General features: G+C 57.0%; 2 protein-coding genes across 7 annotated transcripts; one reads left to right on the top strand and one right to left on the bottom strand.

Annotated features, from left to right (window-relative positions):
* The first annotated feature begins 1,231 nt into the window (after positions 1 to 1,231).
* SLC7A4 (solute carrier family 7 member 4) lies at positions 1,232 to 5,240 on the top strand. The gene is made up of 5 exons (XM_004742569.3): positions 1,232 to 1,302; positions 2,079 to 3,100; positions 3,583 to 4,223; positions 4,496 to 4,604; positions 4,713 to 5,240. Exons 2-5 carry the CDS (start codon positions 2,119 to 2,121, stop codon positions 4,901 to 4,903), a joined length of 1,923 nt encoding a protein of 640 aa, XP_004742626.1. The 5' UTR covers positions 1,232 to 1,302; positions 2,079 to 2,118; the 3' UTR covers positions 4,904 to 5,240.
* A 1,020-nt stretch (positions 5,241 to 6,260) lies between these two features.
* P2RX6 (purinergic receptor P2X 6) lies at positions 6,261 to 16,487 on the bottom strand. 6 transcript variants are annotated; one of them, XM_045065278.1, is made up of 12 exons: positions 16,084 to 16,486; positions 14,844 to 14,994; positions 13,466 to 13,537; positions 10,556 to 10,631; positions 10,254 to 10,347; positions 10,084 to 10,164; positions 9,861 to 10,002; positions 9,662 to 9,771; positions 8,401 to 8,494; positions 8,248 to 8,313; positions 7,992 to 8,069; positions 6,261 to 7,904 (listed from the first exon to the last, which is right to left on the bottom strand). In XM_045065278.1, exons 1-12 carry the CDS (start codon positions 16,272 to 16,274, stop codon positions 7,821 to 7,823), a joined length of 1,239 nt encoding a protein of 412 aa, XP_044921213.1. In that variant the 5' UTR covers positions 16,275 to 16,486; the 3' UTR covers positions 6,261 to 7,820. The 6 variants fall into 6 exon arrangements, with proteins under 6 accessions (XP_044921213.1, XP_004742625.1, XP_012906776.1 ...); XM_004742568.3 differs by lacking the exon at positions 16,084 to 16,486 and adding an exon at positions 15,677 to 16,036; XM_013051322.2 differs by lacking the exon at positions 16,084 to 16,486 and adding an exon at positions 15,755 to 16,036.
* Between the last annotated feature and the right edge of the window lie 108 nt (positions 16,488 to 16,595).

Below are 16,595 nucleotides of genomic sequence, written 5' to 3'. Positions count from 1 at the left end.
GAATAAATAAATAAATAAAATTTTAAAAAGAAATGCATATTTTTTAGACTTTTGTGGAGGCATTTCTGCTCAGTTATGTTTAGACCAAGGGGAGCAAGGTAAGGGAGATGTCATCCCTATAGGAAGTGGGAGCCCATCTGAGGTTCCTCAAGACGACGTCAACAGAATATCAGAAGGGATCAAGGGGGTTGGCCAAGGCAGAGTGTTCCAAGTGGCGCCATCTTGCTGGGAGTCCCCCACCCTGTCACCAGCTCATTGATCCAGAGTGGCTGCAGGTACCCCTAAAATCCATTTTGGTTTTGCTTTACTTGCATGGACTACCATGATTTTGCTGACAAGTTAACACCATGTCACACCAAATTTTTCATTTTCAAAAAGCGAAAAAAGCAGGACAAAGACCCCTCAGCCCCAGGAATAAGAAAGCCTGAGGGGAACTTGCAACTCCATGATGGGACATGGGGACCACCTGTGGTGTGGGAAGTGGCATGGAGTAGTGCTCAGCATATGACCGCTCACTGATACCCACAAGTGGGAAGCTGCTGTTGGGGTCCCCCAAGGTTCTCCAAGCCTGACAGGTGCTTCGAGGCCAGGAGGGGTTGTCACTGGCATCTGCAGGGCCCTGGGAGTGCCCTGAACTGGAAGGCTATAGATTGTTACCTTTTAGGACAAGGCTCAGAGCATCTGGCATGAGTTCTTCCAACACAGAGAACACTCCCCAAAATTTTGCACTCCCTCGCCAATGTATGAGAGTGGCTTACTGCCATCCCATTGTATAGGACGGGTCAGGGATTGCCTGGGGTTACTCAGCCAGACCCATACCTCATCTTACCAGAGGTTTGCCTGACACCCCCCCCCCCCCCCGCCAAACGCCCCAGTGTTGGGGGAAGGGAACTTGAATAGTGACCAGCTGAACTGAGTACCTATGCAGAGGTGAAGACTCAAGGAGGGTTACTGCAGCAGTGGCAAAGGGAAGGGTTCCAGATCCCTCCAGACTGGGTCCATATGCCTGCCTCCCAGGGCCACCCCAGGGGTGATCTGAATTAGCCACTTACCTGGTGGCCTGGGCTTCCCCATCTGTGAACCAGACACTGTAACAGGACTTCCGTAGATTTGGTGACTTAGGGTCTCCATCACGTGAGGTATGGGTAAGGTGGGCTATGTGGGTGCTTAAGCGAACGGCGAGGTGGGTGGGGCCTCGTGCTGGATCTGGCGCAGGAGGGGTGGGGGCGGGCTCTGCGAGCAGACGGCGTCAGCCAGGCAAGGCAGGCACAGCGTGCAGAGCAGCGGCAGCAGTGACAGCAGGTGAGTCTCAGTGACTTCTGCAGGGACGTGCTCGAGCCTGAGAGGAGGCAAAGGCTCGGATTCCCGGGTGGAACTGGCTCCGCAGGCGGTGGCGGTGGCAGCGGGCGGCGGTGGCCTCTTGGGGCGGGGGCAGGGAATGGAGCTTTGGCTTCGGGGTGTTCGGCCAAGAGCGCCCCGCCTCCTGGCCGCTCCGTACGCAGATAACCAAGTCCCTCGCGGTGGCCCGTTGGGGCGGGGGTAGGGAATGGAGCTTTGGCTTGGGGTGCTCGGCCAAGAGCGCTCCGCCTCCTGGCCGCTGGGTATGCAGATAATCAAGTCCCTCGGGGTGGTGGTGGTGGTGGTGGGGTGTGTGTGTGCGTGTGTGTACGCGCGCGGTGGTGAGTGCCACTGTCTGAGCCCAGGAGGCCACCTCCTGTTCCGGGTCCTTGTGGCCCTGCCCAGCTCCTGGGAAGCCTGGGGTTTCCTCCCTGCTCTCTGATACCAGACCAAGGAGCCTTTCCCAACTGCACTTCCTAGAGCTACACCCTTTTCACCCTCAGAATCCCCCCACCCCACTAAAGCACCCAGGTCCAGCAGCACAAGGTTCCCTCACCTGCCCAGAAGCCAACAGGATCTCCATTCTTCCCTGTGTGACCTTCTGTCCACTCCTGACTGATCCCAGCCCCCAGGCAAACTAGCTATGCAGGCTCTCGGGTCCCCAGGGGGATGAACAGAGCAGGCTGAAGTCTGGTTTGTACCTGGTTAGGCAACCTGTCATTCCCCTCTGGCCCTGGTAGGTGCAGGCAGCCGGCCTGGTGCTCCTCTCAGCTGCCCATCATGGTCAGGGGGCTGCCCAGCGCTGCCAGCCTGGCGCGCTTCTGCCAGAAACTGAACCGGCTGAAGCCGCTGGAGGAGTCAACCATGGAGACATCCCTGCGGCGCTGTCTGTCCACGCTGGACCTGACCCTGCTGGGCGTGGGTGGCATGGTGGGCTCGGGCCTCTATGTGCTCACAGGCACTGTGGCAAAGGAGATGGCCGGCCCTGCGGTGCTCTTGTCCTTTGCGGTGGCCGCTGTGGCTTCCCTGCTGTCTGCGCTGTGCTATGCGGAGTTTGGGGCCCGGTTGCCCCGCACAGGCTCTGCCTACCTGTTCACCTACGTGTCCATGGGTGAGCTGTGGGCCTTCCTCATCGGCTGGAATGTGCTCCTGGAGTACCTCATTGGTGGTGCAGCCGTGGCCCGTGCCTGGAGTGGCTACTTGGACTCTATGTTCAACCACCGCATCCACAACTTCACCCAGGCCCACATTGGAACCTGGCAGGTGCCCCTGCTAGCCCACTACCCAGACTTCCTGGCTGCTGGCATCATCCTTTTGGCCTCTACTTTCATCTCCTGCGGAGCCCGAGTTTCCTCCTGGCTCAACCATGCCTTCTCTGTGGTCAGCCTGGTCCTCATCATCTTTATCATCATCCTGGGTTTCATCCTGGCCCGCCCGCACAACTGGAGTGCCGAGGAGGGGGGCTTCGCGCCTTTTGGCTTCTCCGGCATCATGGCCGGCACCGCCACCTGCTTCTACGCCTTCGTGGGCTTTGATGTCATTGCCGCCTCCAGCGAGGAGGCCAGGAACCCGAAGCAAGCCGTGCCGATAGCCATCTCCATCTCGCTCAGCCTGGTCGCCGGCGCCTACATCCTCGTCTCCACTGTGCTCACCCTCATGGTGCCATGGCACAGCCTGAACCCTGACTCCGCCCTAGCGGATGCCTTCTACCGGCGGGGCTATAGCTGGGCTGGCTACATCGTGGCAGCTGGCTCCATCTGCGGTAAGGGGCCTTTCCAGCACAGTGGGAGTGAACGGGGCAGTGGGGCCCCCACCCTAAGCATCCTGGGGAGCACTTCTCCATCGGAGTCTGTTACCAGTTGCATAATAGGTCCAAGAAGGTGCTAACCATTAGACTCTCCAGGCTTGTTGGAAGGGCCTTCCTCACTGTTCCTTCTCCCAATGATACCTAAAATAGCACTTCTGAGCCTGTGCTTCTAGGTCCTTTGCTGGGAAAAGGGCTCAAGGCTCATCAAATTCTCTGATGGGCCTGTCGTATAAACTAGGGTGTCCCATTCCTGGTGGAGGGGGTTGGAGGGATGCAGAGGGTAATAATCCAACACCCCACATACACTCAGGCTCACTTTGAGATCCCAGACAAACTCATGCCCATGTTCCCAAGGGGTTATGCCTGTCCTGGCTCCCAGCGGGGGCCCTGGTGGGCCTGTCCACTATGCTGACCAGTTCACCCACTCTCTGCCACAGCCATGAACACTGTCCTGCTCAGCAGCCTCTTCTCCCTGCCACGCATCGTCTATGCCATGGCTGTCGACGGGCTCTTCTTCCAGGTGTTTGCCCGAGTGCACCCCCGGACGCAGGTGCCCTTGGCAGGCATCATTGTATTTGGGGGCCTCATGAGTTTACTGGCGCTGCTGCTGGACCTCGAGGCATTGGTCCAGTTCCTGTCCATTGGCACGCTGCTGGCCTACTCCTTCGTGGCCACCAGCATTCTGATGCTACGCTTCCAGAAGGCCCCTCCAGCCAGTTCCCCAGGCCCAGCCAGCCCTGGCTCCAGGGTCAAAGAGTACCACTCTTTCTCAGACCACATACAGCTGGTGGGCACTGAGCAGGCCTCAGCCCCTGAGCCTGGGCAGCTGCGGCCAGCCCTGAGGCCCTACCTGGGCTTCCTAGACAGGTTCAGCCGTGGAGCTGCTGTGGCTTGGGCACTCGGCATCCTGGTGGCCTCAGCCATCACCCTGGCCTGTGTCCTGGTCTTCGGGGACTCAGCCCTGCACCTCCCATACTGGGGCTACATCCTGCTGCTCCTGCTCAGCTCTGTCGCATTTCTGCTCAGCCTCCTCGTCCTGGGGGCCCACCAGCAACAGCGTCTCCAAGACACCTTCCAGGTACCTCCCCCAGCCAACGGCCACTGGCTCTCAGCCCAGCTAGCTCTTTTTGCCCCTTCCTCCCCTCTGCTATGCCAGGATGAACCAGGGTTCACAGGGGTTGGGGCGGCCATCCACCCATCCCTCTCTCTTTCTGCATGACAAGGGGGGCTCTTATTTCCCAGATGTCCAGAGATGGAGAAAGGCTCTGTGGACTCCTGAGAAATCAGGCCCTGAGCCAGCAGACCTTCCCTACAGCCCAGCCCAGCCCAGCCCCACTCTTGCCTCCTCAGATCCCCATGGTGCCCTTGACTCCAGCCCTGAGCATCCTCCTCAACGTTAGCCTCATGCTGAAGCTAAGCTACTTGACTTGGCTGCGCTTCTCCATCTGGCTGCTGATCGGTGAGTGGGGGGCCAGGATGGGGGCTGCGGGCGAGCTGCCGGGAGAAGGCAAGTGAGGAGGACAAGCAGGGCTGGGACCTGCCCCTCAGTCTCCCACAACTCCTGCAGGACTCACCGTGTATTTTGGCTATGGCATCTGGCACAGCAAAGAGAACCAGCGGGAGCCACCAGAGCTGATTGCCACACGCTACGTGGTGTTCCCCAGCACCAGCCTAGAGGAGGTGGTACAGCCAGTGCAGCCCTCCAGCCAGGTGCCCGCCCAGGAGCCCAGCCCCACGGAGCAGCCCACCAGTCCGTGAATCAAGCGAGAGGCCTGTCCTTGCTTGCTCTGCCCCTCCATCATGTCCTCAGGATCCCAGAGGGGCAGGGAGTCCCTCGTCTCAGACCCAGCTCGGGTTTGCAGGCCTGTCCATGCTGAGGGGGTCCTCGAGACCTTGGGACCTTATCCCAAGTGCCTAGTTTGGGGGAGTGGGCCATGGCCAGTGCTGGTGGCGTGAATATTTTGTCGAGCGCCTTCCTGTTCATGAGCAAGTCTAGCTATCTGAGCAGGTGGGGTGGATGAGGGTGGCGGGGGGTTGTGGGAGGGGTGGCCCGCAGCCCCAGATAGCCACAATAATAACCTACTGGCCAGCCACATGCCCTGCTGCTGTGTCCACTGTTTCTTTTCTTTTCTTTTTTTAAGATTTTATTTATTTATTTGACAGAGATCACAAGAGAGGCAGGCAGAGAGAGAGGAAGGGAAGCAGGCTCCCTGCTGAGCAGAGAGCCCCATGCGGGGCTCGATCCCAGGAGCCTGAGATCATGACCTAAGCTGAAGGCAGAGGCTTTAACCCACTGAGCCACTCAGGTGCCCTGTGTCCACTGTTTCATTCCTTGTGGCGCTGAGTGCTTTCCTGCCCCCCCCGTCCAAGAACCAGGTTTTTGTTTCCAATTCATAGCAAAGATGCCGAGGTTTGGCAAGAGGGAGGTACCAGCTCTGGGACTACCCTGAATCAGACACACCACCTGGCCTGGGTCCTAGGGGAGGGCTAGTGCCCTCAGCCCAGCTCAGAGGGGAGCTCTATATACCCCTACACACACCAAGAGAGGAAAGGTCCATGAAAAGGGCAAATTCAGGCTCCCCCCACCCCAGGCTCTTCCCATATGTCCCTTGGTTGGGGGAGGCAGATTAGAGAGCAAAGTCTGGGCCCCAGAAAGGTTGTCGAGGAAGGGCAGGGGCGTTCCAGGGTCCTCCTGGGTTCCCAAGGCTCCCAGAAAGCATAGCATGTCCCCGAGGCCTGCCCAGGGCTCCTCTGAGGTGTGTACCTACGTGGCCTGCACAGCTACCTTGGCGGTGTGCACCCACAGGCAGACGGAGGCAACAGCTGCTTCCAGCCTCAGGCCCCGGCCACAGCTGTCTGTCATAGCTGGCACTCCTCCCTCTCTCCCCTGTCCCTCAAGGGCTTTGCGATAAAGGCTCAGGATGGTACACCATGTATGGGATACATGCCTCCAGGGACCTCCAAGCCCAGCTGGTGGCTGTGAGGCCCCAGTCCTTGGGGGGTCCCCAGGCCCACCATGCCCCTTCCCCCAGTGATCTCCCTAAAGCCAAACTAGGTCTATCAGAGTTGCTTCCAAGTCCCCAATCCTGCCTTGAAGGACAACACAGGAAGCTGCTGGCTTTAGCAGGCTTTACTCCTTGACTTTTTCTGCAGCTATGACGGCTTTCTTTTGGCCCCTGAGGACAACCAGGTACATGGGACCCCACTCCAATAACCAGGCCTCAGAACCATGTTTTTTCCCCTTGGCTCTCCTGAACCTGCCTCCCCATGGATACTGCTCTCTGGATTGAGAAGCAGCAGAGACCCCGAGGCTTTGCTGAGGCTCCAGAAGCCAAATGATTCCAGATGCTAGCCCAGCCTGAGCCCGAGCCCCAGCCCTCCCCAGCTGGTCTTCGTTGTTCTGCCACCAAGCAACCAGCACACCTGGAGCCCCTCGTACTCCCAAATTCCTGCCTCTGCCCTGGGAACACAGGGAGTTTGGCTCCTGCAGCCCTCCCTTCCTGACTGTGGGACAGGGGACTCTGGGACAGGGGACATTCTCCAGCAGGAGAGACTCAGACCCCAGAAAGATACCAAGGCAGACTGCTGGGGGCTTTTGTGTCCTTTGTTAGGGACATTCCTTCTAGCCACTGGGTTCTGCCTGGGGTTATGATCAAGGTCTCCTGCATGCAGTTGCCTCAGGCTGGGACAAGCAGATGCCCAGATAGGTTCTTAGATATGACCTTGGGCAGCAATAAATTCCAGAGTACAGCTTTCCTACCCCCATGGCTCCAGGGTGTGGGTTCTAGGAGTTGGACTGGGGGGTGGGTGGGTAATAAGGAAGCTTATAGAAGATTCCAAAGGACCCAATGACCACCATCTCAGATCCTCTACCCTCTCCTCCCTATCCCAAACCCCAAAGCCCAAGGGCTACCACCAGAGATGGGCTGATGCTCACAAACTGGGGAGGTGTGAGACCAAAGGGTGTCTTGCCCTTGCCTGGAGTTCTCAAGGGGTTGGATTATTTGCTGACCCACTCTTTATTCTATGGTCAAGGCCCAGAGTTGGGTAGGAATCTGTCCCAGGAGACCAAACACCAGAGCAGTGGAGATAACTCCTCTTGCCAGGCTTCCTTCTACCTTGCTTCAGAGCTGGGTTACACAGATCCCAGTGCAGGGTAGCTGAGATGGGGGAACTCTACCTACAATAAGGGTGGGTTGCTGGCAGAGGGAGGAGGGCTGGAGTCGGCCACAGCCAGTGGGAGGGCCAGTGCTGACAGCTGGTAAGCAGGGAACTGGGAACACTGACAGAGACTGGGAGAGAATTCTCTAGACCTAGACAGAGCAGGATACCCACTGGCCCACTGCCCTGCCACGTGGGTGCCCCAGGGCCTCCCCTTCCCTGCAGCACCTGTTCTGCTGCGAGTCTATATACAAAACTGGCTTCTGTGCCCCCTGACCCAGGCAGCTCCCTGCTGAAGCTGGAGTCAGGGAATGGTCAGTCTGTCTGGGAGTGGAAGGGTGGAATTCTCCCCAACCCCCACCCTGCTCCTGCTGGGACTATATCCATCAGGTCCCCAACATGGGGCCCCTACCCTGCAAAGAGCAGCAAACAGCCACAGAAATGGGCCAGGGGGGTGGGGAGCCTGGGCATGGCCACTCTGGTATTGGTGTCTGGTTCCCAGACTGGGTCCCCTCTAAGACAGCTGGGCAGCCACGTGCGGAGGTGTAGAAGCTGGCTCTGTCTGCTCAGGGCTGCGTCTGACCTTCGGGGCCTTTGCCTGCAGATGAGAACATTAGAATAGGGCTCTGGTCAATACTGTGCAAAGCAATATAGAGCCCCGGCTCCGGACAGGCTCACAGCTCACCTCCTCATACTTGGTACTCCAGTAGAAATGGGCTTCTCCATCCACGTACAGCAGCAGCAGGTCACAGAAGAAGGTGATCTGGGAGAGGCAGGCCAGACCTGTGTCTTGGCCCTCAGCCTGCCCTTTGGCTGCCTCCCCAGCCCTCACCCCAGAAACAACATCATGCACAGTGGAGGTTGGGGTGCTCGGTGTGCACCCGGCAGGCCTGGGCTCACAGTCACTGTAGCCAGAGGGAGCCCACATTGGCCAGACTCACCACGCCCAGCCAAGCTGCTCCAGTGCCCAGAGTGATTGTCGTGGGGATGAGCCCGAACTTCCCTGCCTGAGACAGACTTGGACTGAGACTCTGGGGCTATGACTATCTCCCCCACCCCCCCACACCCCATTGCCTTCACCCAACACCTCCCACCTGCCCGGTGACGAGGATGTCAAAGCGGATCCCATAGAGCTTGAGCAGACTCCGGGCCTCCCCACCTGAGGCCTTCCACCAGTGGGTGGCTGTCCTGCGGGCAGGAAAGAAAGTCGGTGGTTTGCTCTGCTGCCGCTCCTGGGCTGGCCGGGCCCTCCCGGGCCTCCTTCTTACTCATCCATTGACTCTATAAAGGGGCTGTCTCAGCCCTGTGTCATGGCTGGGAGCACAGGGGAAAGACAAATTGGGACCTACCCGCCTCTTGGAAGCTCCTTGCCTGCTGAGGGGGCAGAGGGGACCAAAGGGTCCCTACATAGGCACTGGTAGTGGGGGTGAGGGCAGGTAGGGAGGCAAGCCCTGGGCTGTGTGAGTCTAAAGCGTGGAAGGGGTGTCAAGGAGCATCATCTCCAGGCCCAGTGGCTATTGGGTGCAGATCTGTGACAATGACCAGGTGACAGGAAGTGGCAGGAGGATTCTGGCGGGATGGGGGAGGTCTGTTTAGGAGACTCAAAGACATAACAATAAATGCAACGCAAGGTTCCTGAGTCCACCCGGGATTGGAAAAATAAAGATAAAGGACCGTTACTGGCACAGTTAGGAAAATTTAAATATTAGATTTATTCTGCCAATGTTAAATTTCTTGAGTGTGACAATGGGACAGCAGTCACATAGGGAAGGTCCTCATTCTCAGGACAGTGTCAAGAGGAAGAGTGTCAGATGTCTGCCACTCACTTTCAAATAGTTCCCTTTGAAATCTATCTAAATATATCCAGCTCACTCTAGAGAAGGAGACAGAAAGCAAATGTGGCAAGATGTTAAAAAATAAAACCCAACCCCCTCCCCAAAAAAAAACCTCTAGAGGACCCAGATGAAGGGTGGATAGGTATGGGTGTTCACAGTACTAGTCTTTGTACTTTTCTATAGATTTTTGAGAACTTTTAGATAAGACCTAAGGCAAAAGTAAAAAAGAAACCCCCCTGTGTGCTGAGGAGGGAGATGCTAGATAAAGGTGGGATGGCGTGGGGGAGGGGCTGGGGGTGAAGAGTCACAGAGGGGGGGACTAGATCAGGAGAAAGGCTGGACCAGAGCCTGTGCTCTGGGGACCTGGGGCTGAGAACTCCCCTCCTGCCCCTGGGGCCCTCCTTGAACACACAGCAGGGTGCCCGGAGGGGTGGGCCGCTGTGTGATGGGTCCTGGCTGCCACAGTGGGACAGATGAGGGGGTACCTGGCCTAGGAGCAGGAGGGCAGTGGGGGCTGCACCTGAAGTTGTAGCTCCTCTCCTGAAGCTGGAAGGAGTAGTGGGGCCGGCAGTCAGAACCCCCAGCATCCAGGTCACAATTCCAGTGGATTCGGACACCCACGGCACCTCCCTGCACAGGGCACATCACTGCTTCACCAGCACAGAGGCTCCGGACCCTCTCCCCGAGCCCTTCTGGAGCCCTGCCCCTTATGGACCCACCAGCAATGCCAGGTCCTCAAAGACCCCTCCAGCCGCAGCCACGAGGTCCCCAATGCGGAACACAGGGCAGTAGGGGCTGTAGCGTGAGTCATAGCGGCAACGCTTGAAGTAAGTGTCATCCCAGGTGACCAAGGCATTGGACCTGGGAAGGGGAATGGGGGGAGATTCAGGTTAGGTAGGACACTAGCAGGCTCTGGGGCCAGCAAGATCCACCCACGCTTACTTGGAGAAGTTGAACTTGCTGAAGGTGACTGTGTTCTTGATGAATAGGGTAAAGTTCTCAGCCTGGACCAGTAGGGGCTTCCTGTGGGTGGAGGGGAAGTTCATGCAGGGCAGACTCTGCAGTTCTGGGGCCCTGCCCTGGAGGTGGGGGGGTGGGAATAGGACACTTACACAGGCACAGTGCTGCTCTCCACGGGGCACCAGCCCTGGATCTCACAGGTCCTGTGGGTCCCGTTGAATTCCACACATTGGCCCGTTTTTATGCCTTGAAAACACAAGACAAACTCCAGGCCCTCAAATTTCCACAGGGTCAGGGGACTGGGGTTGGGGTATGGGCAGGGGCAGGGGGCCATTGACAGAAAAGAGAGATGCAGAGACACCACCAGGCCTGCCCTCAAGAGCCACCCAGGGTCCCAGCCCAGCCCCTGGAGCCCCCACCCAGGGGAGGCACTGGAAGACAGGGCCCACGTTACCATGGCTGTGAATCCCCGTCTCCCCTTCAGGACAGTCCTCATCAGCCAAACAATTAGCCAGCGGGACGGAGGGGTGCTGAGATGGGGAAAGCAGAGTTGCCAAGGGCCCGGGGTGTGTCTCCCCTCTGTGACCCAGACTTGCAGGCTGTGGGGACACAGCCCTCTCCACCTTAGCTCCATAGAGATGCCTGAGTTGGGGGGGGGCACATAGGAAAGCTGGGGGGGATACAAATAAAAAGAGCAGCCCCCCACCCAGCCAGGTGGAGATGCAGGTGCTATATTCCAAGGCGGAGCAAGTCTCCTTCCTTCCTCATGGTTCTCTCCTAGCCAGAGACCCAGACCCTCTGGTCCAACTCAGATGACAGAACAAGGAAGGTGAAGGGACTCCGGGAAGGGCAAGTTCATGCCAGGGTGGAGGCACTGGGTGTGGGGAACAAAGGGCAGGACCCTGGTTGGCAGGGTCTGGGTAGGGAAGTAGGTAGGACCACACACACTTGCTGAACGACCACAGACTAGTCCCTTCCCTGCTTGTTCTTCTGTAAAGCAGGGACATTAGTGCCTGTACACTCACCATATTTTAGGGATCAGTCAGAAGGGGGATGTGGCAAGCTTTCTGGGGGCCCTAGAGCCCTGGAGAGGAAGGCACACTCTCACAGACACAATTCCACGCCAGGCCAGCAATAAACACCACCTTTGGGGTCACAGGGCTCAGGTAGCCAGAGGAACGTGGTGCCGGCAAGAAAGGCTCAGGGACTCCAAGCCAAATGAGACAGTGGGACCATGGGGAGTTGGGACTGTGATAAGCGGGCAGAGAACAGAGTAGGGCTCCCTGTGTCCTGAGTCCAGCCCTCTTCTCCACTCCAGCTGGACCACCAGCTCCTCCAGTTAGACCCCATGATGACCACCACAGGGCCTGGGCTCTGCCTCATCTGCCTCCCTTCATTCAGCAGAGACCATCTCTGCCTCCTCCATGCTGCTATGATCAAGTTCAGCTCCTCAGCAGAGTTCACAGGGCCCCTGAGACGTTGGGCTACCCCTTTGCCCCCTTAATCCAGATCTAGGCTCCAACCCCACTCCACAGCAGGGGACCCCAGAGGTGCCTCCTCTCATACAGCTCCCTCTGCTCAGACTTGCTCAAGAGCCCACTTGAATCTCCAGTCCTGCAGGAAATGCCTCCTGAGGCCCTGGGCTGGCAGACACACCTTCCTGGGTCTCCAGCCACAACCTCTGCCTGCATCACAGGAACTGCCTCCTTGGCTGGGCTCCCTGTGTAGGAACTGCTCCATGTACAAGGGGTGGAGTTTTGCATCCCCAGCATTGGGCCTGCCCTCCCAGGACCCCCAAGAGGAGCTGGCAGGAACGCTGGACCATCTCAGGAAGCCGTGTTGTCAAATCTGATGAATTTCTTCCCAGCCCCATAAGTTTCATGGGAAGCTGCAAAGCTGGGACACAAAGCAAAGAGGAATCACACGGATTCCAGAGGGCACAGAAGGATGGCTTCAGCAAAATTTCAGGACAGCCTACACACTGAATATTAATTAGATGTCTTCTGAACATTTAGAAAAGGAAGGATATCCTGGGCATTTGCACATCCTTTGTGCACACACTTTACCTCCTTTGCGGACAGGGCCCACCTGGGACGTGTGATGCCCCCAGCATCTGTGGCGCCACCAACAACCAGGACACAGGGAACAGGTGACCCCACAGTCACTCTCCAGCCCCATAAGTAATTAAATGTTAATTGTGATTTTTTAAAAGGGTCACCGTGGAGTTGGGCTTCCAGGGCTATGTCCTGGGTGCCAACCACTCGAAAAAAATCCATAGCTAGAAACCAGACACTAAAAAAATGGGTAAGAAGGTAAATTTTGTGTTCCATGCATTTTATCCCAATAAAAAAATTTTGGGGAAAAAAACCCACTGCTGGAGAGAAGAGCAAGTGTGCTCTGTGACAGGCACTGGAACTGTGGGACATCCTTAGGCAAGGAGAGAAGGTGAGATTTCAGGTGGAAAACCTGTGGTTTCGGATGAGAAACAGACAAGAATAGGGAGTGAGAGACTCTGGTGTGACCAGAACTGTAGTGAAAAATAGCTAGAGGCTATAAGTGACCCTGACCTCAGCATTACCAGGAGTGTGCTGTGTTTGCCCACAGAAATGGAAGCTGACTTGGGACACATTAATAGAGACTGTGTATGGAAAAGAGGAGGGAATCGGGTGATTAGCAGCAGTCGATGAAGCAGCAGGCTCTTGATTTTGGCTCAATTCATGATCTCAGGGTCCTAGAACTGAGCCCCAAGTGGGACTCCTTGCTCAGTCCGGAGTCTGCTTCAGGATTCTTTCTCTCCCTCTGCATCAGCGTGCCCCAACCCCAACTCACACATTTCCATGCTCTCTCTCTAAATGTAAATAAACAAATCTTACCCCACCCTGCAAAAAAAAAAAAAAAAAAGGAAAGAGAAGGTGATCTTCTTCTTCTAAGCTTGCCTCTTGCTATTAGAGCGCACCTGAGCCTTGTACCCAGTTCTGGGTGTTATACTGACAAGTTGGTGAGTGCCCAGTGGTGGGACCAGGTTGGGAAAGGCCTGGACATCTCACAGAATGCTATGGTGGAAGGCTCCAGAAGACAGCTCAGTGGTCCAGAGACTGGACAGCCTTGAGCATCCTTGAGCATGTGAGTCTACCTTGCTAAGACCCTGTCTTCTCATCTTAAATGGGACTGCAGTGATTCCTACCAGGCAGGGTATTTGTGAAGATTAAGTGGAATGATTCAGAAAAAGGTGTTAGCTCAGTGCCTGAGAGATGGTAGCATGTACTGAACCCTCAGTTATGTGGGAAGAAGGAGGGACATGGCTGGTGACCCAGGGCTGGCAGAGGAACTAGGGAACTGCTGGGAAGCTCCTGGGCAGCCTTACCTCTGGGCATCTGTCCTGAACTTGTTCTGGCGTCACAAGAAAATTGGTCACCAAGAAGAACACGTTCTCTCCCTAGAAAGCAAGCGTCAGGGTTGGCCCCTGCTTCCCTCCCCCAAAAGGAGAGACCAGAATTGGCACCTCAGCTTGGGGAAAAGTGTCCTGGCCCGAACACATCATCAACTCTGCCCCAGGAAAGTGTCTCCAGGGAGGCCAGTTGAAGCAGTGATAAGAGGCTGGGGGGGGGGGGGTTCTGGCCATTTTGAGAGCCCAGCGCTGCCACTTTGAGACGAGTGTATTTTTCATGTTCATACTCATTCTCTCACCCAGAATTGTCCAAGATCTTTCTGCTTCTAGGCACTGAAGATCCAGAGCTGAGCTGGGCAAGGGACCTGCCCACGTTAGGGGTAGGTTGCCCCCTTCAATTGCACACGTGGTCAAGGACCAGGGGAGCAGGTGATGAGCTCCACCTGGGCAAAGGGTGGCTAACGACAGGTGGCTGACACCCAAGTGCTATGTGTGTGTGCTATGTGTGACCCAGGAAGGAAAGCAGGTAGTGGGTATGACAGTGGTCATGATCTGGACTTAGTGGCCACCACCATGGAAAGAGTGGAAACAAGGGCTGGCAGGCTCTGACTGATATCGTAGGAAAGCTCAGGCTGGCTAATGGGTGGCGTGCACTGGGGGACCCACTAGAAGATCATGGCCTCATCCAGGTATGACCCAGGCAGCAGTGAACACCGCTAGGAGAAAGAATGCACAGAAGGGAAACACAGGTCCAGCTCTGGGCCTCACTGGATGTAAAGAAGCCACACCAGCAAAGGGAGATGATTGCTCTTTGGACATGGTGGGTGTTCACCCAGGAGACAGCTGCACTCATGGGAGGTGGTCCCTGGGGCTACAATTTTGGCATTGGCAGGATAAAGGTAGAAACCGAGGCTCTGGACAATCTGGGTCGGAGAAGGAGCTGGAAATGCTACGTGAAAGGGACAGGAGGGGCACCTGACAGGAGTGCCCCAGGTCAGGGAGGGGAGCATTCAGGAAGCTCCAGACCCTGAGCCCCTGCCCACTAGGGGCTTCTCCTGCCCCACCCTCAAGCTCCAGCCTTGAGTTCCTAAATATTCCAGTCTTCCAGGGGCAGCCTTTGTAAAGGCAAGTTTCTCCGGCCTGGCTTCCTGGTCTATTTCCTGGTCCACCCGGAAACCTCTTACACACCCTGGAAAGCCCCACCCAGGTACCACTCCTCTGTAAGGCCCTTCCACAGCCTGGCCGTATGAGGTGCCGACACCCCGCTCAGGCATCACACGTCCCTCATGCACACACTCACTGCAAGGGTGGGGTCAGAAGTGTCACTGCCTGGCAGCAGGACCAAGGCACCTACCTGTGGTGGCTTCACAAAGTCCGCCACGTCCCACAGCCGGTTACCCAGCTCCTTGATCTGGGTCACTGAAACCCCTTTGAGTTTGGTGATGATGGAAATCTGCGGGTCCAGATCTCGCTCCTGGTATCCTTTTTTGGCGAGGAGAGCCCACCTTAGGAAGAAGTGACAGGCAGTGTGGCCCTTCCCTGTTACAGGGGGAGCAGTGGCCACTTGGGCCACACCCTTTCGGCCTTTCTCTTCACATACCCTCGGGGCCTCCAGTCCAGCACTTAGGGCCCCTGCCTCCCCTCCAGCCTCATTCCCACCCAAACACCCTGCACAGGCAAGAAGCTCCAACCATGATTGGAGAGCCAGTGCCTTTCACGGGTGTCCCCTATCAGGCCCTCATGGGCTTAGAGATGCCCACTACCCGCTCCTTCACCAACCAACTCCCTCCCCCTGTCCTGGCTAGGCCCAACTCCTCCTTAAAGACTTCCTTGACCCAGCTAAAATTGGTGTCCCTATAGGGACCTTAGTGCTACAACTCTCCCAAGCATCAAGGACTATCTCCTGCCCCACCAGGGGCCTCCTGGGTATAGATGGAGACCCAGAGATCAATATGGGCCTGGAAACAAGGCCCAGGAAAGGAAGCAGGTGGGCACACAGGAGGACACAAGCACACAGCTTGCCCTTGTATCCCCTGGTCTCTAGACAGAAAAAGATCCTCCGGTCCTAACCTGCTCCCCTCTGCTACCACCAGCTCAGCCCCCGAAGAGTCAAACGGTCAACCCTCGGCCCAGCAGGCCCAGTCATTATCCCCCCAGTCAAGAGTGGCCCAGGAGCCTTTCTCTTACCCCACCACGTAGGCCATGACCCCAAGCTGCAGCAGCCTCTGCAGGGCGCCCACCCGCCAATTCCTGGTTATCACATACTTCTCCGTTTTGTAATCCAGAAGCCCCCAGCCCGCCGTGGCCCCTGGGAAGCCCATGCTTCCAGCTCCTGCCGGCTGCTGGAGCACATGAGTCAGCACAACAGCTGCAGCCACTGCTGAAGGAGGTACAGGCAGCAGCCTACCCGGACCAGGCCAGCAAGCTATTAAAGGGACACTTCCACTGGGGACAAGATCCAGCCTCCACCCCCCAGCCCTGGGTTCAGTCCCAAGCCCTAGCTGCCCAGGACCTCCCACTCCCTCCCTTTGAGGGGGCCCAGAGCCCCACAGAAAGGAGAAGCCCCGCCCAGCAACCCTACCCTCTGGCCTCACTTCTTTGGGGGAGGGGAGGAGGAGATGACAAGTGTCAAATGTACTGTGAGAGGGCAGCACGGGGGCTGCAGGAACCCAGAGGACGACTCAAGGAAAGCTTCAGGAAGAAGTGACCTCTGATCTGACACTTGGAGATTCTGAAGTTCAACAAGCAAAGTTGGAGAGCAATGTCCTAGTGGAGGAAGCAGCATAGGCGACGCTAGAGCAGGAGAGAGAACTGGCAGCCAGAATGAGAGCGTGACTCTGGCTCCAGAGAGGAGGGTGACCGAGGCTCTCTTGTGCAGCGCGCCCGCGGACCGTAGGGACAAAAAGCAGAGGTTTTGGGGTCAGCCGTATTCCTCAGTCTGCGGAAAGTGTGAGGGCGATGCTGGAACCCCGGCGCATGCTCTCATCTGCCCCACCTGAGTAGGCTAAAGGTCGGCCCACTCCAGCGGCGGTTTCTGTAGCAACCAACAACATCGGGTTGCCCGGGCGACGGCTCCCGGGGAAGCTCGTCTCTATTGGCTGCAGCG

Source organism: Mustela putorius, unplaced genomic scaffold (genome assembly GCF_011764305.1).
Source record: "Mustela putorius furo isolate JIRA1106 unplaced genomic scaffold, ASM1176430v1.1 tig00003858_pilon_pilon_pilon, whole genome shotgun sequence".
Classification (NCBI taxonomy): Eukaryota; Metazoa; Chordata; class Mammalia; order Carnivora; family Mustelidae; genus Mustela; species Mustela putorius.
This window is presented reverse-complemented; position numbering and strand designations above follow the sequence as displayed.